The sequence below is a fragment of the Vicugna pacos genome, chromosome 21, assembly GCF_048564905.1.
Source record: "Vicugna pacos chromosome 21, VicPac4, whole genome shotgun sequence".
Classification (NCBI taxonomy): Eukaryota; Metazoa; Chordata; class Mammalia; order Artiodactyla; family Camelidae; genus Vicugna; species Vicugna pacos.
The window spans coordinates 29,881,354-29,907,311 of NC_133007.1; the positions used below are offsets into that span (position 1 = coordinate 29,881,354).

General features: G+C 45.4%; 2 protein-coding genes and 1 long non-coding RNA gene across 7 annotated transcripts in view; 2 read left to right on the forward strand and 1 right to left on the reverse strand.

Moving 5' to 3' along the window:
- FMO5 (flavin containing dimethylaniline monoxygenase 5) overlaps positions 1-11,987 on the forward strand; it is a 27,913-nt gene extending 15,926 nt beyond the window's left edge. For all 3 annotated transcript variants that reach the window (XM_072946725.1, XM_072946726.1, XM_006212424.4), the window contains 5 exons: positions 50-192; positions 2,884-3,083; positions 3,888-4,240; positions 7,626-7,698; positions 9,960-11,987. In XM_072946725.1, coding sequence (XP_072802826.1) covers positions 50-192; positions 2,884-3,083; positions 3,888-4,240; positions 7,626-7,698; positions 9,960-10,305 — 1,115 coding nt within the window. In that variant the 3' untranslated portion in view covers positions 10,306-11,987. The remainder of the gene's footprint in view (positions 1-49; positions 193-2,883; positions 3,084-3,887; positions 4,241-7,625; positions 7,699-9,959) is intronic.
- LOC140688134 (uncharacterized) overlaps positions 1-21,421 on the reverse strand; it is a 23,472-nt gene extending 2,051 nt beyond the window's left edge. The window contains exons 1-3 of one of the 2 annotated variants that reach the window (XR_012062901.1): positions 19,627-21,421; positions 3,886-4,081; positions 596-891 (exon numbers count right to left, since the gene is read on the reverse strand). This is a non-coding gene — a long non-coding RNA (uncharacterized lncRNA). Of the gene's footprint in view, positions 1-595; positions 892-3,885; positions 4,082-19,626 lie in introns of those variants that run through there. The other variant, XR_012062902.1, reaches the window with a different exon arrangement.
- Positions 21,422-21,480: 59 nt separating this feature from the next.
- Positions 21,481-25,958, forward strand: part of KIAA0513 (KIAA0513 ortholog) — a 51,176-nt gene continuing 46,698 nt past the window's right edge. The window contains exon 1 of one of the 2 annotated variants that reach the window (XM_072946727.1): positions 21,481-21,740. The gene's annotated coding sequence lies outside the window, so the exon portion shown is untranslated. The remainder of the gene's footprint in view (positions 21,741-25,958) is intronic. The other variant, XM_072946728.1, reaches the window with a different exon arrangement.

The window sequence follows — 25,958 nt, forward strand, 5'->3', positions numbered from 1 at the left end:
TGATGTCAGGTGAACCATCGCGCAATAAGCACTGTCCCTTCTCCTGCAGGAATTGAGAAGTTCAAAGGACAATACTTCCACAGCCGAGACTATAAGAATCCAGAGAGCTTCGCCGACAAGAGAGTCATTATAATTGGCATTGGGAATTCTGGAGGGGATCTGGCTGTGGAACTCAGCCACACGGCTAAGCAGGTTTGAATTAGTAAATTACTTACTTTGCTTCACCAAGGAAGCTGCAGGCAGACCCAACAGAGTGTATGGATGCCTTCACATAGCCCATCGGTGCCAATGGCAAAAGTAGGGCTTGGTTTCACTGCCTCAGCTGGCAACGTTGTAACTGATGATGCGATGGAGCTAAGGTTACCAGTTAGAGTCCCATCATTCATCTGGCCTCACACCAAGGATTCGGTCGTGATCACAGGCTGTGCTCAGAATCTCACTCAGCTGCCTCTTCAGAGTGTGCCTCTGGCTTTGAAGAAGACCAGGCGATTGCTGAGAGAACTTGTTAGAAGGCAGCATTCAGAGCGTGGACCATCTGCTGGCCAGCAGAACTAACATCGATGCCCTGCTGTGAAGGAAAGCCTACTGTGTCATCGACAGCTTTTCACACATAGGCTGGTGGGGGGGCTCTTCCTCTTCACTCCTTATCACTCCCCAGATGGAAGAAAGAGGCAAAGTAATCTTTCCAAAGACAACACACGAGTCAGTGTGAAAAGCGTTCACACCGCAGCACACACAGTCACCTCTCCTCAGCCTCTGTGTACAGTTAGGTGGCATGGAGTGACATTCACTCTAGAGCAGTCTTTATGTCCTTGAGTTTTTTTTGTTTGTTGTTTTGCTCTTAGTATCTTAGATTTTGAACTGAGAAGAAAGTATCTTCATTATAAATTCCTAGAAAAGGGATCAACGATACATTTTGCTATTCATGTCTTTATTGAATCACAACTTTGTGGCAATATGTAAATGCCTGGTTGTTCTTCAGTGACTTTAAGTTGCGCTCCTCCACAAATATGTTTTAAATTATCTTAAAAAATAGAAGTTTAATGCCACAACTTTGTTACATGACCTTAGCCAAGAAACCCATTCAAAACCACATCTTCGCAGTACTACCCACATCTATCACCACAAAACTGATTTAATATGTTACTCTGTGAATTAATTCAACAAGCATATATTAGGAAATAAGTATATAAAGAAGAAAGGGTCGAAGTGTGTATGGGTGTTATGATAAAAGAATGTCCAAGGTATGTGGTGGGAACCAAGGCCTGAGCCTTCTTTAATGTCAGTGGCTTGTTAAATGGTCAGTTACAGAGGAGCTGGGCCTTACAAGCACTGAGGAGTTGGAGACTGCCAGGGAACAAAGCGGTGAGAGAGGGTGGAGGAGAGGAAGCGGCTGTGTCTGAGGAAGGCTTGTGCTGTGTGTTTTACTGCCACGACTCTATCCATGGAGAACTTTTAAACTGAGGCTCTGAACATTTATAATATTCATATACGTTATATAACAAAAGTTGTGTAGACTACACCCAAAAGCCATTTGACTCCTAAAACCATGCATGCTCTTTCAACTGTGACATGTAAGAGTGCTTAATTATGACAGCGCTTAAGGTCACCGTCAGTGAGATGCATGTACGAAGTACGTGACCATCCTGCATGGACAGGTCACCTTCTACTGTGAGCACTTAGACGAAAGCCCACAGAGCAACGTGCTCATACACCTTGCAACTCCGAGAACTATCTCCAGAGAGTTTTATAATGCAGCTAAAGTGATGCTTTTGCCAGGGAATTGAATATTAAACTTTGATCAGCTCTGAACGTGGACTTCGGCCAGCGGAGGAGCAGCTCCCTGTCGTCCTACTGACAATCTTCAGTTCTTTCACTAAATCAGTAACGAAACGTTTCTTAAGTACAGACTGTGGAGTTAATCAGACCTAGGCCGGAAATTCAGCTCTGCCACTTAGTGCCTGTGTGCTCTCAGGCAAGTCATTCATACTCTCCGCGCCCCTCATCCATAAAGTGGGCGCAACAATAACTTCCTCAACAGGCGGTTGTATTGATTAAATAAAAATACAGAAAAAGGACCTCACACCGTGGCAGGTTATAATTCTTAATAAATGGAAGTGATGATGATGATGATGATGTGCTGGGGAGACTAAAAGATGTGCTATACCTCCGCCCTAGGAGAAAGCACATTTGGAGAGACAGAAATAAGGAAAAGAAAAGAAAAGGAAAGAAAAGAAAAGGAAAGAAAAGAAAGGAAAAGAGAAGAGAAGAGAAGAGAAGAGAAGAGAAGAGAAGAAAAGAAAAGAAAAGAAAAGAAAAGAAAAGAAAAGAAAAGAAAAAGAGCGTATAGTGTTAAATATCAATATAAATGATTGATAAGTTTTCTTTTTGTATAATAATGCAAATAATGTCAAAGGCAAAAAAAAAAATACTGAAGGTTTTGGATTAAATGATCTCCAGTTGCTTTCAAATGTACTGTCCCATGATTTTAAGTGAGCTGGAGAGGTGGTAACTGCTAGGGGAGTTCAGAAGACGGAGAGGAAATTACCAGCCAGAAAGGTCCGTGGCGCCTTCATGAAGAAGGTAGACTTGATCTAGATTTTAAAAATGAACAGGCTTTGGAGAGTTCAGAGGATAGGAGCTTTTCAGGGAGGCATAATGACATTAAACAGAAATGCAGTGGTGGTTCAGATTAAGACATATTCTTGGTCAATGAATAAGTCAATTTAATTGTAAGTGTAAGTGTTTGAGAAGAAAATGGCAGGAAAAAAAAAAAAGCCAGACTAATGAGTTTGAACTTCACCTTGAAGAAAATGGGGTCCCATTAAAGAACTATGAGCCGGAGCATGACAAAAGCACACGATTTTCCCCTCCATGCCCCAGGTTTTCCTCAGCACCAGGAGAGGGGCCTGGATCTTAAATCGTGTAGGAGACTACGGCTATCCCTTTGATGTGGTGTTCTCTTCCCGACTTACAAATTTTCTGCAGAAGATTTTTGGTCAATCAGCAGCAAATACATTTTTGGAAAAACAGATGAACCAAAGGTTTGACCATGAAATGTTTGGCCTGAAGCCTAAACACAGGTATGTTCCTAGGATGGGCGCTGGGCAGTAACGACCAAGGCAAAGAATAAGGACTGTTCACATAGGCTGGTAGTGGAGCTACCTCTGCCTGTAACATTGAGCAAGTACACAGAATCTGAAATCAGATTTCTACTTTGCCCCCAGAGAAGTCCAAGATCTACTGTCTATAATTTTCAGCCTGTAATTCTCCTTGGCATTAACCATTTTATCAATCCCCTAGGTACCAGTTCTTTTTACGTGATGCCCAACAGCAACAACAAAATGCTAGTAGATGGCAGTGCATCATCCATCCATTCATCCAGCAAACATCGAGCATCCTTATGAGCTAGGTATTACACTGGCACATGAATACACAGGCTGAAGGCCCAACAGTAGCACTAACACAAATAACGGCAGCCTGCCTTTCTGGGGACTTAGTGCAAGAGAAGTCCTCCGCTGAGTGAGTTACATGCACTACCTCATTTAATCCTCGCAACAGCCCTAGGTGGGCACTGTTTTTATCTCCATTTTGCAAATACAAAACAGTTCTTCCCCCACTTCTCTAACATCTTCCTTTCAATGCCATCCAGGGTCTAGTTTCTACTCTGAGATCCTTATCTGTATCAAGCTGGTATACGTTAGACCTTTCCCAAATTTCATGAAGAGATGAAAAGGGAGACCACTGACATATTGTTTAACCATGTCAATCAAAGCAGAATTTTACTTACATGGTAATGATCTCTCTCTCTCCACCTCCACCCACCGCCCTCCTTCCCCTCTACCCCATGATCTCTCTTGTTTCTCCTTCTTCACCGTCACTCACAGAGCTCTGAGTCAGCATCCAACGGTAAATGATGATTTGCCAAACCGTATCATTTCTGGCATGGTGAAGGTGAAAACGAACGTGAAGCAGTTCACAGAGACGGCTGCCATATTTGAGGACGGCTCGAGGGAGGAAGACATTGATGCTGTCATCTTTGCTACAGGCTACAGCTTTGACTTTCCTTTTCTGGAAGATTCTGTCAAAGTAGTTAAAAACAAGATATCCCTTTATAAAAAGGTCTTCCCTCCTAACCTAGAAAAGCCAACTCTTGCAATCATAGGCTTGATCCAACCCTTGGGTGCCATTATGCCCATTTCAGAGCTCCAAGGACGCTGGGCCACTCAAGTATTTAAAGGTAAGTGACCATGCAAATTGACTACCTAATTACTTAGTGGCATGTTTAATTATGTTTATGTTCTTGCTTATAGATAGCTGAGACAGTATGTATGACTGTAACAGTGCCTGGCACAAAATTAGTGCTCAAAAATTAATTTGTGAGTGAATATGAATAGTAATTTATAACCACGGACATATATCAAAATCTTCTGGGAAATTTTCCCAAAATAGGCATGCTTTGCCTGGTGGTGTGTATTTAATAAGTCTAGGCTGGAGCAGACATAAGATCGTTGCGAAAATGTTCCCCAGGTGATTCCAACGTGCACTCCAGATTAGAACCCACTTTTCCAGATTTTAGGCAACTGATACATTTGTGAAGCAAAAGAATTGAATCTTCTTGCATTAGAGTTAGAAAAAAGTCAAACAGAGAAATGCTGTGATTTGATTTCAGCCAGAAATTAAGACCTGGTTGAAGATTAGTGCAGAATGTAGATTTAACCACTCAAATTCTCGCCTTCCCCGTTATACTCCCTCTTTCCGAAGGTTCTGGCTAGGAAAGCATGAGGAGAACCTGTGGGGTTCTGGATAGTAGGCTCCATACGAACCAGCAGAATGACGTGGCTTCCAGAAGACTTAACTCTATCTAGCATCGTTGAGAAACTACAATGTCCTGGAATTTACAACCGCTCCTCTCTAAGCTGGCTCAGACTACACCCAATGATATTTTAAAAAGTGACACTGGAATACATTAAAAGGAGAGGGGCAAGAGTGGTTAAGGGATTTGAAAATGAGCCATCTGGAAGTACAATTTAAGCAGCTGGGCAGGTTTAGTCTGGAGGAGGTAAGATTCAAGTGAGATAGGAAAGTTCCTTTCAGTTATCTGAAGAGATGCCCCATGGCAGAAGGGTTTTATTTGCATAGTTTATCACTTCCGAGGGTTGAAGCAGAACCAAGGAGTGAAACTTTGAGGGTTGCACAGTATCAGCTTAACATTAAAAACAAACAAGCTTTGGCCAGGCCGGTATGGAGTAGATACAAGCCTCAGAATAGGGAGAAATCAAATGACCTTTAAGGTTCCTTCTAACAAAGAAGTTCCTTGATTCTATGCTTGTTATAATAAAATTTGCTACCGTTACTAATGCTTAATTAAAACTATTCAAAGTTCTTGTTGAAATTACAGCTTCCTCTTCCTAGTGAAGATCCTCATGGTAGCAGAGAAAAAAAAAAAAGTAATAGTGTTAGAGTTGATAGATAAAAAGCCTTTACAAATTTCCCCAAAGTTCTATCATTTCTTAATTCCTTTTAATTCTGTTCAGTAGATCATGTACTCCTTGAGCACTGGACGGCAATCAAATGCAAGTAACCCGATAAACTGGCTTAATTCTGGCCATATTAAGTGGATCTTTTAATTGGGTCAGTTAAGTAAGAGGGGAAAGTTGCATTTAAATAGGCCACAGCATTTTAGTGTACTTTAAACTACTGAGACTCTTTTCTAGGACCAAGTGAACTATTGAGAGGATAAAAGAAAAATGAGTGTTTGGAAGATGCGCATCATGGCTGTGGGATTGGGGGATTTTAGGGGGAGTGCACAAAAAGCCCAGCTTCCTGCGCTAACAAAGCTTAGTGCCAATTCCTCCAGCTTTCTTCTGACACTTGGAAGGAATCATCAGGAGAGTCCCTATAACTTTATCAAACGTCCAACAGGAACCCTGAGGTTTTTGTTCTACCCAGAGCCCTACTGTCTGCCTACCACATTCTTGCCTTTCTCATCTCTGAATTCTACCCTCACTGCACCAATTTTAAGCTCTTAGGATCAGCTAGTTTCCCCCATTCTTTCACACCCGCCCAACTCAGCCTTTCCTCTTCCCTGGCCTGTCCTTTCCCTGCCAAGCCCCGCTTCCCTTCTTCCTCTGTTCTCCAGAATCACTGTTCTCTTGTCGAGAAAATATTCTATCCTTTTCTAGCACGCTGAACCCACTTGCTTGCCTTGACTGAAATCTAGTTTTCTTTTATCTTCGCTTCTTTTGTTGCCCTTTAAGAGCCCTTACAGGTGTTCCACTTTCATTCAGCACTTTCCCAAATTCTATCAATTCTCTGGCTCTCCAGAAGGCATTATGTCATAGCATGGCATTCAAGTTCCTTCACAAATTGGATTCCGGCTGCTTTTCTAGACCTACCTTTTACTAGTCTTCACATATATCCTACCATCTTCTAGATGCACTGAATGACTTACCCACTAAGCGGCCGGCGCAGAAGGTACACGTGTAACCCATGCCTTCGCTGTTCTCTCTCCTTGGCATGCCTCCCCTTTACTCCTTTTCTGTGCAGAAAGGCCTAAGTTTATCTCCTCCCTCCCTTAGTAGTACGGTGAAAGCTCTTTAAATGAAAGAATCATGTTTATTCACCTTCGTGTTCTGAGGCTAGACCGGCGCCTAGCACACGGGGCGCATCTAATAACTCTCAATTCAGTGAATGCAAGTTTAACTTCGGAGGTTTTCTAAACTCTACAGTAGCAACTTCTTATCTGAGGATCTCAGCTTGTGAGCTACCTTCCCAATTTCCAGTGTCGACTGAAATAAAATGCACAACCTAGAAGTTGGGAGTTATGTTTTATTTGATGGACTTCCTGAGGACTCGAGCCTGGGAGGCAGCCTCTCAGATCACTACCAAGAGATTGTTCCAAAGTGGCAAGGTAGAAGGCAGGATATGTAAGTTTTTGCAGCAAAGATCAGGTGGTTGGAACATCAAAAAATTACTGTTAATTAAAGGAAACCAGACATCTCAAGTTAAAGAATTCAGTGCTTAGAATCCTACGCATGGGAAGGTGCAAAGGTAGGGCTCATTGAAAGCATTCCTTTGACAAGCACCTAGTTATCTAGGGCCAGTATAATGTTCTCTCACATCCTGAGCTGCCTCAGGGTGCACAGTTGGGGGCGGCTGCAGAGGCCAGGCTGCCTGTCTGTCTGCATCCCAAGTCCCCTCTGCTCAAGCAGAATGGCAGCCACATCTCTTTTCTCTTGTAACATTATCTCTACATTAAAATGTGCAGGGACACGTTAGAATTACATGAGTACAACCTGCCTGAGGCCTAAAAGCAGAGGGCAAGCAGGCTCACCTCTTCTGAACCTTGTCTTGAGACCCTTAGAGAGTCTCTGCACTTCAGTTCCTCCCTGTTCTTCAACAACACTCTTTAGCCAGCATTTACTGGTCTCAGTGCATGCGAGGCCCTCTGCTAGGTGCTGGAGATGCAACTGTGACCAAACAGAAAATTCCTATCTTTAGGGAACTCAGAGTCAAGCAAGGAAGACAGACAAGTAAACAGAGATTTAATGTGTTAATTGTTAATAGGATTATTGTTCCTACTGACGTAATTTTACATTTAAAATTTTGATTTTTCTCTTTAGGGCTAAAGACATTGCCCTCACAAAGTGAAATGATAAGAGAAATAGCTGAGGTTCAAGAGAAAATTGAAAAAAGGTAAGAAATTCTTCCAGGAAGATATGAGGTCAATCTTTCCACTTAGTTCTTAATAAGAGCAACATTGTACTGCATTTATTTCCCTCATGTTCATTTAAGGTTTTAGATTATATTTGGAAGGAAAAGCAAATAATAGTTTATGACAATAGAATGGAAAAGTACCACCAAGTGGTTTGAATATGGATGGAGAAAGAAAGAAAAGCTTATGTTGAGGGCCTACAAGAAAAGTCAAGGATGAGGAAAAATCACATGGAGAGAAAGTCAGGTATATTATTTTTGCAAGGATTACTTGAAGGGCTAGGAAAGCTGCCAGAGAAAGGAAAGGCGACAGTGAACTCACGAGAGCTTAAGTACGGTCGAATCACAGATCTGCGGGTAGATGAAAAACCTGCAGAGGCCCCTCTGCTGGCTGTCACGTGAGGGCATGCGCAGGGCCCAGTGGCTCGCTGTTTGAGTGGTCTGTGTGACCTGGGAGGGTGGGGCCGTCAGCCAGCGGCCTGGCGCTTGGGTGGCTGCAGTTACTTAGCAAGCTGAATTTCAGAACCTGAGCTTATTCACTAGGTGGCTTACTGGACAAAGTTGACATCGATGAAGTTCCTGAATTTCTGTGGAAAAGTCAGAGGCACAATGGTTCCATGCCCAGAGATGTGGCTTTCTTCAGGTGATTACACCTGCACACCTCTCGCTTCTGGCAAGGGGAGAGAGCAAGTTTTCATTTAACCCTGACACCCTCTCCAGATGGTTTCCTATTTCCCCTCTTCCCTTCACTGCCAAACTTCTACAATGAATCTTCTACGTTATATGCTCTAAATTAGCACCCTTTCTCCCTCCACTGTGACTTCTATTCTTACTCCTGCAACTGCTCTCTTAAAAGTCACCCACGACCGACTCGATTTTCCCTCCTCTCACTGCTGCGTTCGGCGCTTTTAAACATCTTGTCTTCTGGGAGTGCTTCCTTCTTTGCTTTTCTGGCACGCAACTATTCCATTTCAACTTGCCTCCTCTCTTTCCTTTGACTTATTTTCGTCTATTCATCTTCCCAAGGATACAATTTAACCTCTATTGGGGGTCAACTTTGTATAAATACTGAGTGTTTTATGTGCATGAGTTTATTTAATCCTCAAAACAACCCTACGAGGCAGACACTCGTGAATCTCTTTGTGAAACCTTCATGAAACCGCGGCTCTGGACCCACGACGACAGCACAAATGCTGTAAACCCTCAAGCCAGCATGACGTCCGTAAGGGAAAGCTCTCAAATTCTTCCCTGTCTTACCATCTTCTCTTGTAAACTTTAGTTTCACTTCAATAAATTCCTATTTGATCATCTGTCAGTTCCTCTGGAATTCCATCTCACCAGTTGTACCTCCAATTTATTTTCTATCATTTTTTTCCTATCCTTCTTTTTGGATTCCTCTAGTAAACCCATCTAATCTCAGTTAGCTTGACTTGGCTTTTCTCTTATTCCCTTTCTGTCCCACTGTTCTTTCTTTTATTTTCATTGTAGAAAGCAAAACGAGAAAGTCACCAGTCAGCTCTTTAAATCCCGATCCTTCCACGCAGGTATTACACTGTTACCATATTTTCCCTCTGACAAGTCCTTTTAAGCTCTGTCAGGTCTGCACTTGGGACAGTCGGTCCATCCGGCTCCATCCTCCTCCCTTCAGGGTTTCAAACTAACACTGGCCCTGGGAAGGCCTGCTCCTAGGACCCCACCCCCACTGCCCGCATAAGACAGGCGAGGATCCCAAACTGGAGAATTTTTGTGGTGGGTTCTCTCTTTCTGGTAACATCAGAGTCCTCTGTGTGGGGTCCGCCGTGCTTGCCTTCTTATGCCCGTCCTTGTCTTCCGCAGCGCCCTCTGCAGGAGGGAGGCCATGCCCACCGGGGCTCCAGGCGCTGCGGGTCCCAGGCTTGTCATACTTTCCTCTTTCTTCTCAGCCCGTCTATTTCTTCCACATCCTTCCAGGGCTTATTACAGCTCTATTTTAACTACCCTTTTCTACATTTACTATTTAGCAATCTAAAACCGCATGATTTTACCCAAAGTCTTCCATTCTCCTCCGTTTCACGTGTATCTATCTTATCTACTCCAGCAGGTTATGAGGCCTTAAGGACAGAGACAGTGTCTTTTCTTCCTTTTCTGTTTTCTACAGCTCCTAGCCCAACACGGAGCCAACACCCTGTACTCAGAGAGCACTGCTTAACTGACTGGTTGTCTGAACGGTTAAGAGGCCACAGCTTCTGTCTTCTCTGCTGCAGGTATGTGGACAGCCCGCGCCACACCATCCAGGGGGACTACGTGGACACCATGGAAGAGCTCGCTGAGCTGGTGGGCGTCAGGCCCAACCTGCTGTCTCTGGCCTTCACCGACCCCAAGCTGGCACTGAAGTTGTTATGGGGACCCTGCACCCCAATCCACTATCGTCTCCAAGGCCCCGGGAAGTGGGATGGAGCTCGGAAAGCCATCCTCAGCACGGAGGAGCGCATCAGGAAGCCGCTGATGACCAGGGCGGTGGCGGGGGGTGACTCCACGGCGTCGATGGCCACAGTGACCAAGTGTGTGCTGGCCGTTGCTTTCTTTGCTGTGATCATGGCCTATTTTTAGCTGTCCCATTGTCTCTGCCCCAGTGTTCTTTGGAAGCTGGATCTAGAGATGCCTTCTAGAAACCCGACGAGATTGAGCACTGCTCAGCTCCACGTTGCCTAGAGATCTGCTTTTATTTCTCCTTCCAAAGCATTCATCCTCTTTCTTCTTTTCTCTACAGAGAAATCACGGCTTTTCACTTGTGTTGGCTTACCTCCCTTCCTCTCACGCCCCATGGCTTTTTCCTCCCAGTAATCCCCAGACCAGTGAGCTCAGATGCCCTTTCAGTCATTTTGTATGTCCCTAGCACACTTCTTGACAGGTGGAAGGTGCTTAGTCAGTGTTTGCTGTCATTTATCAGATATCATGGTGGGGAGCAGAAGCCAGTATTTGTATGAGAAAGGGGTGACTCAATGCAACTGTGCTTCTGGTAGGATTTGGTTTTCTACTAGAAGTTCACTCTTTTGTTTGTTTTCAATATTGTAACTAAATGTATTTTTCCTGAGAGGTAAGAGACATGATGGTCTTATAACAGTTGGAGAGACCTAAGACAAGATACATGGATATTTAAGCATTTTGTTTCACTAGCTATTCACTCGTGTCTCCAATACCTGGTAATTTTCTCTTTCCCCCTAAGCAACGTGTCTTTATTTTTTTAACTGCCTTCAACTTTCTAGGCTCATGGATCATTCTCACAGTCTAGCAGCTGCCAATAGGTTCAACCTGGTTGAAAAAATGGGGATTATAAATTAGCCGCCCAGTCTTTTTTTCTCTCTTCATTCCCGTGTTAGGACACAGCAAGACTTCATGCCAGGAACTGTGACAATTAGCCATGCACCGCTGCAGTGGGGCCTGTAAGTGTGACTGGGTTTTCTCCCCCACTGCTACTGTCTCTCCTCCACCCACTCCCACACAGAGAGCCTAAGGAATAAGTATTTGAAGAGGTCATTTATGTAATTAATTAGGACTGATAATAACTAAACATAGGGGGTACTCCATGTGTAACAGTTCTTTTTATGTCATATGCTGTAGTTATGAAAAACAAAGCAAATGAGATGAAAACCAGGGCCGCCAGTTTCTGTCCAGCGCTGCTGTTGACTGTTTTCTCATCCGTAGATGTTTTGCTCTGTTCTTGTCTCTCAGAGAAGTTAACTAAGAGTTACCTGTCAGGGACACTGAGTTCCATGAAGAAAGGTCCTGGATGGGCCAGCTAGGTGTGTACTCATAAATGAGCTGCTGTGCAAGACATTTTGGGATTGCTGACAAAAGAATACATTTGCATAATGGAAAGAACACCCTTCGAAATGATTATCTTTCCTGGTATAAACAAGAGAACCAGAAATGTGAGGACTGCAGCTGCCTTCAGTCACATAACTGTTTGCACCATCCCCTGCTCTCTGGCCGAGTTTCCCTGTGGAAGTGCCTTTTGAGAATTAGGTCTTGGACTTCTTCCTTCCATAATCCTTGTGATACTGTGATTTATCCTCTGCTAAAATGGATCTAGTATCTTTTAATCTACATATTACTCTAGTTAAAAAGTAAATTGAAAGCCATTTCTTTTTCATTTCCTTCTTTTAACATACAGGTTTGCCTCTTTTAGCATACAAATTTGTTGAATTAACAGTCCTTTGACAATATAATTCATAGCTATCAGTTATAAGTACACCAGTTTCCTCTTTAAATAAAAAGTATGTAATTCTAAATTCATGGACTCTCTTATTCTACTTATAATATGCCAGGTTACAAAAAATATCATTGATTAAATTCCAAACCAAGCTAAAAGTAAGCTGTGCAAAGGAAAGTAAACTCAAAATAACTCAAGATACAAAGGCCAAGTTACCGATGAATGTGTATTAATATTCATCAATTTATCATATCTTGCTTTTGTAATTATATTAAAAGGTTATATCATTTCCCCAATTATATTATACAAAAAAAAAAAAAAGCTTTCCTGTAGTGCCAGAAAGTAAGGAAGTGCTCAAAAAGCAAACTGATGGGGACACAGGAACCAACTGAGAGTGGCCCCAGTGGCTAAAGATGCAACAATTTGAGCAACGATATAAATAACCTAGTATCGGATTATAATATAAAGTATAAAAAATACCCATGAATCCATACTGATATAAGTAAGTGACTGAGTAATAAGAATTCCATACAGAAGAATTCCAAACAATTTATTTACATAAGTACTCTGTCCTCAAGGAGTTGGAGCATAACTCCCCACTCCTTAAGTGTAGGCTGCAAAGAGTGACTTCCTTCCCCCAAAAAACAGCATGGAAAGGGGGAAAAATAACTTTACGGTGGAGAAATCTGGCAAATATTATCTCAGCTGGGTGATCGAGATTAACATCAAGAGTGAGGTCACGCTGACAGTAAGTACTCTTGATATAAGGTGATGAGAAGGACACTTTACCTCTGGGGTCTTCCTCCCAAAAACCATAACCCAGTGTAACTGGAACTGAGTAGAACCCTGCAGCTATTCACCCCGCCCCCCGCCCCCAGCCAAGTACAAAACCAAGCAGTTAATGACGAGGACAGTAGAGTCAGAGACGCAGTCAGTGTCCGACGCACATTCCTGAGCTGTTTTACAGATACTATAGCTACCACCAGAGGGGAAAAAAAGCTAACTGCGTGATGACCAGACCGCAGCCATGACATAAGCTGCTCCACCTTGAACAGTACTCAGTCTACGACCAGCACAATTCCAAGAACTGGCCTCAAATGAATGGTATTGACATTATCGCTCATAATAACTTATATCTCTTTGGGCATCAAAATAATTGTAGTCTTCTCTGCCTGTGTATGTAAGGGGGCAACTAAAATTGTCAGCAAAGAGATGCTACAGACCCATGTCAGTATCTTCCACTCTGAGAATATGGCGCCCTGTGTCAGCATGAAGAAGTTACAGAAGATGGGCCTTTGCCCCTAATCCAGTAGAAATGGAATGACGTTTGACAGTGGGGAACTGAAAGCAGCTTTTTTGCCCCTTTCCTGTTCTCCCACTTCTGTTCCCCTCTAACCTGAAGGGAACCTAATTATAGGAATGAGACCACTAAGCAGTTTAAAGTAACTCCTGGCTTGTGCTCTCCCGGACGCATACCACGCCTCGTCTAACCTGCTGATTCTTTTCCTAGATCAAAAGAAGTAAGAAGGACGAATCAAGTAGTTAAAGAGCGATTAGCCCTCTACCCTCAACGCCCCCTTAGCAACCCTGCAGCAGGTCACACAGGCGAGATAACATCTGAAGAGACAGCCAGTCTGCACGCAACGGAGAACAATTCAGAACCCAAACCCCTGCCTCCACAATTCACTGAGATTCTTCATCTCCCCACCCAACCCCTCTTCCCCTTTAAAGACTGTCATGGCTAAGCAGAATCTTCGGAGGTGCTCTCTGGACACAAGTCCACCTTCTCTTCAGATTGCCATCTTTTCTGATTAAAGTAACTTTCCTTTCTATTGATACTTGCCTCTTGATCAGCTTGCAGCCAGCAGCCAAGTGTGAGTTCAGTAATGTAACCATGAGGAAAACATCAGACAGACCCACGTTTAGGCATCTCTTACAAAATACCTGACCATCTCAGACGGTCAAGATCATCAAAAGCAAGGAAAGTCCGAGACATTGTGATAGTATAGAGGAGCCTTCGGAGACCTGATGTCTAAATGTAATGCATCTTGGATAGGACCTGGAACGTAAAGGCGATATTAAGTAAAACTTGAAGAAATGTTCATAAAGTGTTTGGGTTAGTAACAATGTACCAATTGGCTTATTAGCTGTGACAAGTGCATGACAGGAATGTACGGCATTAACAACCAATGAACTTGGGGGTGGGATATACAGGGACTCCTGTACTGTCTCTGCAAGTTTTTTTAAATCTAAAACTATTCTAAAATTTAAGATTTTTTTTAAAGATGTATTCTTGTGGTTCAGGATTTGACCCAGAGGCATAGTCTACTGGGATTTTCTCACAGGAGGAAGAATATTGGATAACCATTCACTTAAATTACTGTCTTTTCCCTTGATTCCTCTACAAGTTAAGTTGTTCTAATAAAGCATCCTATAACTTACTATAGCAATTTTGTTCCTTTGCTGAGTAAGTATAGACTACAATTGTAGAGGGGGAGAAAGTGGTAATTTAAGGTCAAAAGACACATCTCCTTAAAACACTTAGGTAAGTTCTTTCTTGTAGCTGAGCCAATAGTCTTCACAAGCAAAATGTATGGCATATCAATGACAAGTGTATTCGTGAATGAGATTGTTTTACTCAATTCTGGGCCTGTGCCTGGTTACTTTTGTCAATAGTAATATAATATATAACACTATGTGAACATTTTCCACACTGCCTACTTGAAATTCCCCAAAGGGCTGTTTCTCCATGCATATTCTCCATGAACACTCACATTCTCATGCTGCACCCTCCTCTTGGCATATTTTTCATTTGCCCAAGATCTGGCCCCACCCAAAGCCTATATGCTTAAGTGCTCGGAAGCCTCCCTCCATACAATGTACTGGGTGGGAACACAGCCACACCCATCAGCAGACTTCCTAAGCCCACAGCTGCCTCTAGACATGCCCCTAGACATGCCCACCAGAGGGCCAGGACCCAGCTCCAGCCAGCAGTGGGCAGGCACCAACCCCTCCTGCCAGGAAACCTGCATAAGACTCTAGTCCAGCCTCACCCACCAGGGGGCAGATACCAGAAGTAAGAAAACAGTCCTACAGCCTGAGGAAGGAGTCTGCGAAGGCAGGCCAGACTTTGCCCTGGGACCAGCTGGGCCCTGGCTTTTGGGTCAGCAGAGGAGAGTGCGCTGCTGTGATGTATAAGACATCTTGTGCAAAGGGCCACTTCTCCAAGGCTGAGAAATGTAACTAACATATAACAATACAAATAAAAATTTAGCCAAAATGAGGTGAGAGAGGAACATGTTCCAGGCAAAGGCACAAGATAAAACCCTAGAAGAAGAAATAAGCGATGAGGAGACAGGCAATCTACCTAAGGAAAGAGTTCAGAGTAATGACTGCGAAGATAATCAGAGAACCTTGGAGGAGAATAGATGCACAGAGTGAAGTTTTCAGCAAAGAGTTAGAAAATACAACAAACACCCAAATAGAGTTGAAGAATACAATCACTGAAATGAACAATACACTAGAAGGAACCAAGAATAGACTAAATGAGGCAGAAGACTGGATCAGTGAACTTGAAGAGAGATCAGTGGAAACCACTACCACAGAACAGAAAAAAGAATGTAAAGAAATAAGGAAAGTTAAAGAGGCCTCTGGGACAACATGAAGCACACTAATATTCTCCTCATAGGGGTCCCAGAAAAGGAAGATAGAAAGGACTTGAGAAAACATTCAGAGAGATACTAGCTGAAAACTTCCCTAACTTGGGAAAGGAAACAGTCACCCAAGTCCAGGAAGCAGAGAGAGTTCCACTCAGGATTAACCCAAAGAGGAGCACACTGAGGCACAAAGTCATCAAGTTGACAAAAATTAAACATAAGGAGAAAATATTAAAACCAGCAAGAGAAAAGCAACAAGTAACATATAAGGGAACTCCCATAAGGTTGTCAGCTGATTTTTCAGCAGAAACTCCACAGGCCAGAAGGGAGGGGCACAATATACTTCAAGTGCTGAAATGGAAGAACCCACAGCCAAGAATACGCCACCCAGCAGGGCTCTCGTTCAGATCTGATGGAGAAAGCAAATGCTTCATAGGTGAGCAAAAGCTACAAGAACTCAGAACCGCCAAGTCAGCTTTACAGCAAATGTTAAAGGAACGCCTCTAGGTAGAAAAGGAAAAGGTACCACTAGAAACAAGAAAAGTAATAGTGAGAGGAGGAGGGTACGAATGCAGGGCATCTAAAATGCATTTGAAATTAAGAGATCAGCAACTTGAAACAATCATGTGTATAGACAGACTTCCACACCAAAACCTCATGGTAACCACAAACCAGAAAGCTGTAATAGATAAACACATAAAAAAGAAAGAGGAATCCAAACGTAACTCTATAGTCATCAATCCACAAGAGAAGAGAAAAACAGAAGAAATGGAAAAAGGCCTAAAAAACCAAACCCTTAACAGTTAACAAAATGGCACTTGCATATTTGTTCAACTCTTTGCAGAGCAAGATAGCACTGTGAATCACAAAAATATAGGCGCACCTACCCTTTGACCCAGCAGTTCCACTCAGGAATTTATCCTACAGACTCACCCATGTACACAAAGATGTTTGCACTTGCGTATTTACAGTAGTATGTTTGTAGAAGCAAAAAACTGCATCGCCCTATCTGCTGTCAGTATATTAAATAAAGGATGTCACGGGTATCATTAAGTCTATTGTGTGAAATTGTGTATTAGTGTGAAAAAGAAGTGGGGGGATATATATGTTTATACGTACACAGGATATCCCTGGAAACATGCAAGGGAGAGGTCTGTAACTTAAGTTTTTAAACCATGTACCCATTTTTAAATACATAAAAATTAAAAATAAATGAGATGACTCAATAAAACAATTGGCAAAACACTTGAACAGGTAGTTCACAAAAGAATATCCAACACATGAAAGAGGGCTCATTTTCATGAGTCATCAGGGAAATGCAAACTTAAACCACAATGAAATACTCTTGACACACCCACCAGAATGACTCCCATGAAAAAACACCAAGGGTTGGCAAGTTTACGGAGTAACTAGGACTTCCATTCCCTGCATTGCCGGTGGTGGGAATGTGACTGTTAGACCGCCATGGACAACTGTGAGGAGTATCTGCTGGACCAAAAGACTTGGGCTAGAATGTTCACACGGTATTACCCACAACAGCCCCACCCTGCAAACAACCTAAATCTCCACGAACAGCAGAATGAACAGTGGTGCACCCATTTGATGAAACACTGTGCGGGAGGAACGAACGCGCTCCACACAACAGAACAAATAGATCTCGCAAATGTGATGTTGGGTGAAAGAAGACACAAAGGTACACACTATATGATTTTGATTAATAAAAAGCTCAAAATTGGGCAAACTGTCTTTGGTGCAGGAAGACAGGGCAGGGCAGTGGTTAGCACAGAGCGGGGATGCTAGGGTCCTAGTAACAGTCCACTTCTTGATCTGGGTGCTGGTTGTACTGTGTTCACTTGGTAAAAATTCATCCAGCCATGTCCACTTGTGATCTGTAGGCTCTACTTCAAGTAAACAGTGGGTGAAAAAGAGACACTTCCAAGGGTTCCACAATGGAAAATGCGAAATTCCTTCAGAAGGGAGTTTGGGTTGTTTCTTGTTTTTTTCCCACCAAGTTTGAGGTGTCAACTGCATCAGCCAGGGAGGAAAGCCACAAGGCTGCAAAGCCACACCCCAAAGCTGAATGATGTGTGCCTGAATTCCTTTGCACGGGGCCACCTCACCTCCAGCTGTGGGGAAGGGTCTGCTGGGATCGCGGGCCGTGCTTGGTGGGGAGAGTGCATGGCTAGGGGACACGTCTGGAGCTTCAGTGAGTGCAGAGCTCTGGGCGTGGTGCCTGCATCCCCTGGGTATCCCAAGCTCGCTCCCATGTCCTTCTTGTCTCAGACACATCTCCCTCCCTGGCCCCCTGTCTAAAATTTCTTCCTCTCTCCCATTCCTGCAACATCTCACTTCCCCCTCTCTGCTTTGTTCCTTGTCCCAGCTCATCCTCTGTCGTTCACCTACTTACCCCATTGTTTATCCCTCACTGCAGTGCAAGCCTCAGAAAAGGCAGGGAGTTTTGCTGGTCTTGTTCCCCGGCGAGATGTAGGCACTCGATGACTACTCATTGAATGTGTGAATGAACACGCTCTGGTCGGCCCCATTCTCAGAGGAAGAAGCGGGCCCAAGGGGTTTCAGTGGTGCACGGCAGGTCACACAACTGGGGGGGGGTGCCTCACAGACTCGCTTCGCCCTCCCGTCCCTGTGACAGTGGCATGATACTTTTGTACAGCTGAGAAAAGAGGCTCAGAGCAAAGTGATCGCCCCAAAGAAGCAGCGCACAGCCAGCCTGCAGGCCTCACTCTGCCTGGGTCTGAAGATCCTGCTTTTTGTCCTTAACACCCTCACTCTCTAAGGAGCCAGAGGCCATCCCCTCTACCATCCCAGCTCTCTACCAAGTCCCGAGGGCAGGCTGGGATGTGACTCCCCTGCTTCTGCTGCCAGGACCCGATCCACCGAGTGGCCTGGAAGCAAGTCCCTGCCCATTTGCGCTCTGACCCCAATAACTCAGTCCTCTTCTTGTCCTCCACTCTCACCCTCCATCCTTATCTTAAACCTATATTGGTTCATTCAACATGTATTTAATGATTACTCTCGGCTTGGCACCATGTTAGGTGCTGCAAACATAAGTGAGCAAAGCCAGACAAAGTTCTGCCTGTTATGGAGCTCAGAGCTTAACTGAACAAATAAGTGTACAATTACAAACTGGGGTGCTCCTCTAAAGGGGAAGGACGTGTGTGGTGAGAGAGTACACCTGGGAATCTGACCTGGTCTGGGGGTCAGACAGAAGGCTTCCCTTAGGATGTGATATGTGAAGGACACGTGGGGATTTGATGAGGAAGGAGTGCAGGGGATGAAGGATGAGAGTTCCAGGCAAAGGGGTGGGTGGGGAGGCCTTACGGTGGAAAGCAGCATGGACTGTTTGAAGTTCCGTAAGGAGCCCAGTGCAGTGGGCGTCGGGGGAGTTGCTGGAGACCAGGCTGGAGACCAGAGCGGAAGGGTTCAGGTCATGGAAGGTCCCAACAACCATAAGAGGGAGTCTGGCCACATCTGACGGCAGTGGGAAACCACTGGAGAGTCTGATCACATTTGTGGTTTTAGAAGGTCATTCCAGCTGCTTACTAGAGAACAGACTGGAGAAGGGCAAGGATAAATGCAGGGAAATGTCGGCTAATAAATGCTGATGGAGGAACCGAATTACAACATTCAACGTTTTGCAAACATCATCGCATTATCATTAATGGATGCTAAACCACTGAGTGAAAGTTCATTGGAAAATAGGATATTTACATAATCTCGAAGCATCTTCCCCACAGATAACTGATTACTTCCAAAGGGAAAGAAGTACCTTTGCAATGGAGAAATGTAGCACCATCTCAACCTTTGGTTAAATAAAGCATCAGGAATAATGAGACAAACTGATGTTTGTGCCTCCTGGTAGGATACACAGAGGACACACATCTGTTACACAGCACTGCTGCCCAAAATATGTGACCTGATTCTACACAGGAGCAGGCAGAAAAACATAACTGAGACACACAACACCAGCCTGTACTCTAAATACACGTTCATGTCTTGAAGGACGAAAAAGCTGAAAACTACTCCAGATTAAAGGACACTTACTTTGAAGTTGAAGGAAGAGATCTTAAGCCAAGGAATGCCCGCAGTCTCCAGAAGCTGGAAAAGGCAAGGAAATCATTCTGTCCTGAATGTTTCCCAGGCCCAAAGTCAAGTTCACTGCACTGTGGTTTGCAGAACTTACTTTCTTCTTTTTAAAAATGACCATGTCATCTGCCTCTCTCCAACCATCTGACAAGTTCAGTAGATCTGTTATGAGATATGGAGAGACAGCGTCCATAGGACTCTCTTGAAGAGATGGTATTTCCCCCAGTGGAGTCTTACCCTGAATGAGCTCTCATTTTCCAGTTTTCCTGAATAGCTGGTATCACCAGAGTCAGAGTAAGGCTGCAAGACTCCATGCCTGGAACCAACTTCACTTGCTGAACTAAGGGAGGACTTCCTCCAGCTGCAGATGCAATTCTTTGTCCCTGTAAAATCTTCAGGATGGGCTTTTATTCTGCTGGACACAGGGCATAACTTCACAGGGACCAAGGGCACGCCCACCTATCTGTAGTGCCCACAGAAGGAAATGAGCACCACGTTCACTCCTTCCCTTCCTGAGTTCCCACCAACCTTGAAACACCGAGAGATCCAGTTGCTCACACATGATGGCTACACCAAGCTGGTCAAGCGAATCTGGAATGGACCAGAAGCAGCTGCGATTTTGAAGGCCCCATGACTCTCATGGAACTGCACTCCCAGCTTTTCCCTTCAGGTTGTTCCCTTAAACTTTTCCAAACAAGTCTTAAGTTCAATAGGCCATCTCCCCAGGGACAAGCAGCTCCATGCTTGGGGCACAGGAAAGACACTCGATCATCAGTCCATATGTCATCTTTTCTCCTAAGTTGCAGGATGCCAGTTCCTCCTACATAACTCCTAGGACTTCAGAGAACCCCCAGTTTTCTAAAATTTGACACTCTGCCCTAGTTCAGATACCAGGGCATTTATTTAAAGGTAGACCTTTATTATTTCATACAGGCAACCACCAGAAGGAACACTATAGCTCTGTAGTGTTGCTTGAAAATGTCTTTAAAGAATCAGTTCTCTATCTTGCTAAGTGCTGGAACCAAGTTCGCCATAACCCTAAAATTATTGGGAGAGGGTGTGTGTCACTTTATGTTCCTATACTTGCTCTAAAACTGAAAAAGCTTTCATAGGAGACACATATTTTTCACCTTTTGTGGGTTTTTTTTTTTCTGCTTGTTTTTTAAAGAAAAAAACGAAACCGGGTGGCCTGAATGTTGTGTTTATTGCATTTGGTGAAAAGATGCTGACTGGCCTAGAACTTTTGGAGCAGAAAGTGGACTCTATCAGCTTTTAAGACGCCCCCTTTCAAAAAGGCATGTTGCCCTTCTGTTCCGTATATCCTTGCCTGCCTTGTTTTACAGGTATTTTCGTTAATGTCAAGGCTTCATCCTAACCCTGGAGGAGGCGAGCAGGAAATGTGAAACGGCATCCTTGTTCTAAAGGTGCGGACGCCTGGGCGGGGACGCAATCAGAATCAGGCTATATTTCCTGGCTCCTTGCAGGGGCTCCCCCCACCTTCCCACCCAAATCACCGAACCACTCACTCAAGTGCTCGCAGAACGGCCTGCCCCACCCAGCTCTTCCCTGCCCGGGAGAACACCCTCGTTTTGAGCAGATCCAGGAAACGGGTTCCCGGGACCTTCTGCTACAGCAACCCACCAGAAGTCCCCAAGCGTGCTCCTGGGGGCCGGGGGCCGAAGCATCCCGCCGAGGGGCGGCCCCCGCGCGGGGGAACCCGGGCCCTAGCAGGGACCGCCGGAAGCGAGCGACCGCCCCGCCCCGTCACGTGACGCGGCTCCCGGGCCGCCCTGCGCCTGCGCAGACGGGGCCGGGGTTGGGGGGCGGGCACGGCTGCTGACTGACAGCTCGCGCGGCCGGAGCCTCTGAAGGACCCGGCTCTGGGGCCGGCGCAGTGGCCGCGCCGCCGAGCCGGACCGCGTCCGTTCGCTCCCCGGTCCCCGCGGCCGGCCGGCCCCCGCCGCGGTGAGAAGGGTCCCGCCGGCCCCCGTGAGGGGAGGGCGTGCCCAGGTTCTCCTGGCCGCGCGAGGGCTCTCCGACGGGCGACAGCTGGAGCGCCCGGAGACCGACGGGTGAGGGGCCGTGGAGTGGGTGGGGATCGGGAGATCAGGGCTTTCTCCGGGGTCCGCGCGTGCCGGGGCTGAGGAGATGGGAAGGGGGGCCCGGAGCCCACGGTGTGGGGAGCAGCGCGATACCTGAGTGGCGGGGCTGGACAAGGTGTCCCCAACCCCCGGTGGTTGACGATGTCGCCAGGTGGCTTTGGGATGGAGCTGGTTCCTCAGTTTGGGGGAGGAAGAACCCCCCTCCCCCGACTCCTGGAGGGCATGCCGGGGAGGGGTGCCTGGGACTGGGAGGGGAGAGACGCTTGCCAAGTTGTGCTGTGTGTCGCGTTTTAAGTTTGCTGCCTCCCTGCTCCTGGGGTGGCAGCGGGTGGGGGGGAAGGTGTGGGGACCAGGGAAAAGGGGCGCTGCCTGTGCTTTCCCAGGGCCCCCTCCACCCACGATCAGGAAGGAAGAGGAGCTTTGCAGAGCGGACAGCGGTACAAACGCAGGCTTAGAAGCTGTTTAGGGTGGCCTGGACTGTCCAGAGTCTTTGAATGGACAAGATGTGGTCTCTCTGGAGCCGGGTGTGCGTCTTCTCTTGGGTGAGGTTTGTACTTCCCTAGGTTGCTCGTTGATTAGATTTGAGGAGAACAAGACTTGGCAGCGGGCACTGGCCAGCTCCTCTAACTCTGGTTAAGTGTGAGGCGAGGGTGGCAGCCTGCAGACTGGGCAGGAACTCGCCTCTGAGCTGGCACAGGTAAGGCGCCCTGACGTGGAGGTTGTTGCGAATCAGTGTTAGAGGCAAGCTGACAGCTGTCAGGGACCAGGCTACTGTAGCCAGGCTGCCTTCCAGACCACTGTCACCTACTGCTAAGTTTTCACATTCATTTGATTAGAGGCACCCCCTCCCTAATTCTAAACCACAGCAGCCAAGATGCCTAACACTAAATTAAGCAAAGAAAAAAAAATTCAGTTGTATTAACACATGAGCGCTTCCTCCCGTCGTTTCACATTTCTAAGTGTATGTTCCCCCATTGTTCAGTCTCTGCCTTCGGCTGTCACCGTTTTTATTTCCACTTTGTTCAGAAATAGGACTGCTTATGCATTTGAAGCTCAGGGCGATAGGCTATTGAAATCAGCTCACAATTGAAAAGTTGACTCATGAGATCCTCTTTTTCCATGGAAGAAACAAAGATCCCAAGGACACAGGCAGGGGCACTGTATCTCTAGCCTCTCATTTGGTTTGGACAACATTCCCACGGTTTGTTCGTTTGGTGTTTTGTTTTGGGGGGGGGGTTTGCAGTGGTTTTCTTTTGTATGGCATGTGCCTGTTAATGTGAGGATAGTTTGTGTGATCTGAGGACAGTGAAAAGCTCCCAGGTGATGTGAGTAAATCATGAACCTTAAATAACTTGCTACAGAATTCCAGAGAGTGGAGAATAGCCATAGGTATTAGATGTGGTCCTTTTTTTCATGACAATAGCTTTGGTTCTTCGGAGGCAAATTGCTTTCTGGTGACTCCACATGGCTCTGAGGGCACTTCTTTTAGGACAGTCTTTAGGAAAGGTTTAGGGTGGGATGAGTCATGCCCCTGCCTCTCTCCCTCCCGCCTCCCTCAAAAAAGAAAATAATTGGGGTAAAAGAAACATCAAAGGTGACCTGGGGAGACAAAAAGTCAGGAAAAGTCAACTAGTAGCAGGAAGGACATGCAAAGGGCAGAGTAAAAATTCTTATCACCAGTGATAACCGCTCAGTTTTACATGACAGAGTAATTTGCAAAGGGCTTCACACACAAAATCTTAATTGATGTTCCCAATAAATTTGGAGTGTAGGCAGTGTTGTCATTCCCATGCCACAGATGAGGAAACTGAGGCTGACTTGCTCAATGTCACTTAGATACTAGAGGCCAGAGCCAAGTGGTAAGCCTCACTGTCTGACCCCAGATGCAGCAGCCCATCACCCATCTGGAGAATGGGATGTGGGAAGGATGTGGGTGGATTACACACACACCCCAGGGCCCTAGTGCTTTCCCAGCATCCTTCTCTCCCACTGCTTGCTCCACCTAAGTCAGCGTAGCGTGCAGGTGTAGACTCGCCTTCACCATTTCCCCTACCCCAGGCTTGAGAGAGGCTGTGACAACTCAGATTTGTTTATAAGACTTTGAGAAATCTAGGAAGTGTGATTGCAAGGAGTGTCTTTTTGCTCAAGCACTTGGGGTTTCCTAATAGTCTAAGTGTCTTCAGCTGTGTGATGCAAGCGGCCAAGGCAGTGCTAGGGAAACTTGCCATAATAACTTTCCTTGTTCTCCACCCAGAAGAGAAATGTAGTGGTTGTGAAACCTAAGGAGTTGACCCAGTAGTTTTGTTTTATCCAGTTTTTCATACATGGCATTGTTTGGATTATGGTGACACTTTTTTTTTTTAAAAAAAGAAAAAACAGGGCACAGCTGTTCTCATTAGGGAGAAACAAGCTTTCATCCTGTTTTCTAGATCTGAGCATCTAGGTCTGAAAAAGGACGTCAGGGGAAGTTGGCTGAGATGTGTTTCAGCAGGTCCATGGTACAAAACAGAATTAAAAGCCAAGGCAGTCCTGGCACACATCAGTACATGTATAGATCTGGAATGAGAAGGTGAAAGTTCCAGTCTATTCCGTGCTTGGAATATGGAGTTCTTTTTCTGGGCATTGTGTTTAATGAAGAACACAGAAAAAAAATCAAGCATATTTGTTGAAAATTGCTACAGTGGGGAATGAGTTAGAGCTGGTGAGCCTGAGAATCTTGGGAGCCATGATTCCAGAAGGTTCAGGAATGTCGTTTATTAAACTTGTCCTGTGGAGGCGTAGGAGCCCAAGAATGAAAGGACAAATGTAATACTTAGAAAGATTTCGGTTTTAAGAACTTGACTGCCAGAGTGACCTTTTAAAACCTACAGATCAAATCATGTCTCTCCCCAGTGACTTCTCAGTAGTCTTGGGATCAGAGTCAAACATCTTACTTGGGTCTCCTCTGTGAGTACTGACCGACCTTCCTCGTTTCTTCAGCTTTATTGGTGACCATTCTCTCACGAAAACCTCTCGTTCCTTCTGTGCCTGCAGTGTGTCTAACTTGCTCTGCCTAAGAGCCTTTGCACTGGCTTTTCCTCCTGCCAGATTTTCCCATGGCTGACTCCCTGTCACTCAAGTCACTGATCCAGTATCACACGCTTAGTGGGACCTTCCCTAACAATCTAAATGATGTCTTCCTGGTCCCCAGCACTCTCACGCGTATCACATTGTCTTGCTTTCTTCATCACGGTGTCAGAAACAGCCTTGCTTGTGAATGCCTTTATGGTCCGCTCCCCTTTTACCATTGTATCAGCAGTGCCTAGCATACAGTAGGTGCTCAATAAATATTCATTGAATGAATGATTGTTAGGACAGACATGTTCAAAGATGGGAGGGATTGCTCCATTGGCAGATACCAAGTGAGTCTTCTTTTACTACAGACAGTCATACAGAGGCTGGCTCGCCGACCATCGGGCAAGAGAATTCAAGCATCAGACGGTAAAGCCAGGTGACTTTCTGTATTAGCTTCCTAAGGCTGCTATAACAAAGCACCACAACCTGGGAGGCTCGAAACAGCAGATTTTTATTCTCTTACAGTTCTGGAGACCAGACATGCAAAACCAAGGTGTCGGCCGGGTTGGTTCTGACCTGGGGGCTTGGAGGGAGAATCTGTGCGTGCCCCCTCTCACATCTGGGGCTTTGCGGCCATCCTTGCTGTTCCTCAGCTTGTAGCTGCATCCCTCCCCTCCCTGCCCCCAAGGTCACGTGGCTGCCCCGTGTGTGTGTGTGTGTGTGTGTGTGTGTGTGTGTGTGTGTGTGTGTTTTCTCATTATTGTCCTTCTGCGTGTGTCTCTCCGTCTCTCACAAGGACACCAGTCAAAGTGGATTTGGGGCCCACCCCCATTCCACTATGACTTTATCTTAGCTAATTGCATCTGCAGCCACCTTGTTTCCAAATAAGGTCCCATTCACAGGTTTAGGGCTTAGAACTTCACCTTATCTGTTTCAGTGTTCACTTCAATGCATAACACCTTCTAACTGCAAGGTCCAGTGACATTTTAAAGGGAAAAACTGGCAGGAGAGGCTGGATTGTTTTTAGACATAATGGCATGGATTTGGATGTTTGTGCCTAAAGCACCTGTGATCCTTACAACTTGCAGGGTAAGTGGGGATCTGTATGTGTTCCAGGTGAGGAGAGTGAGGGTC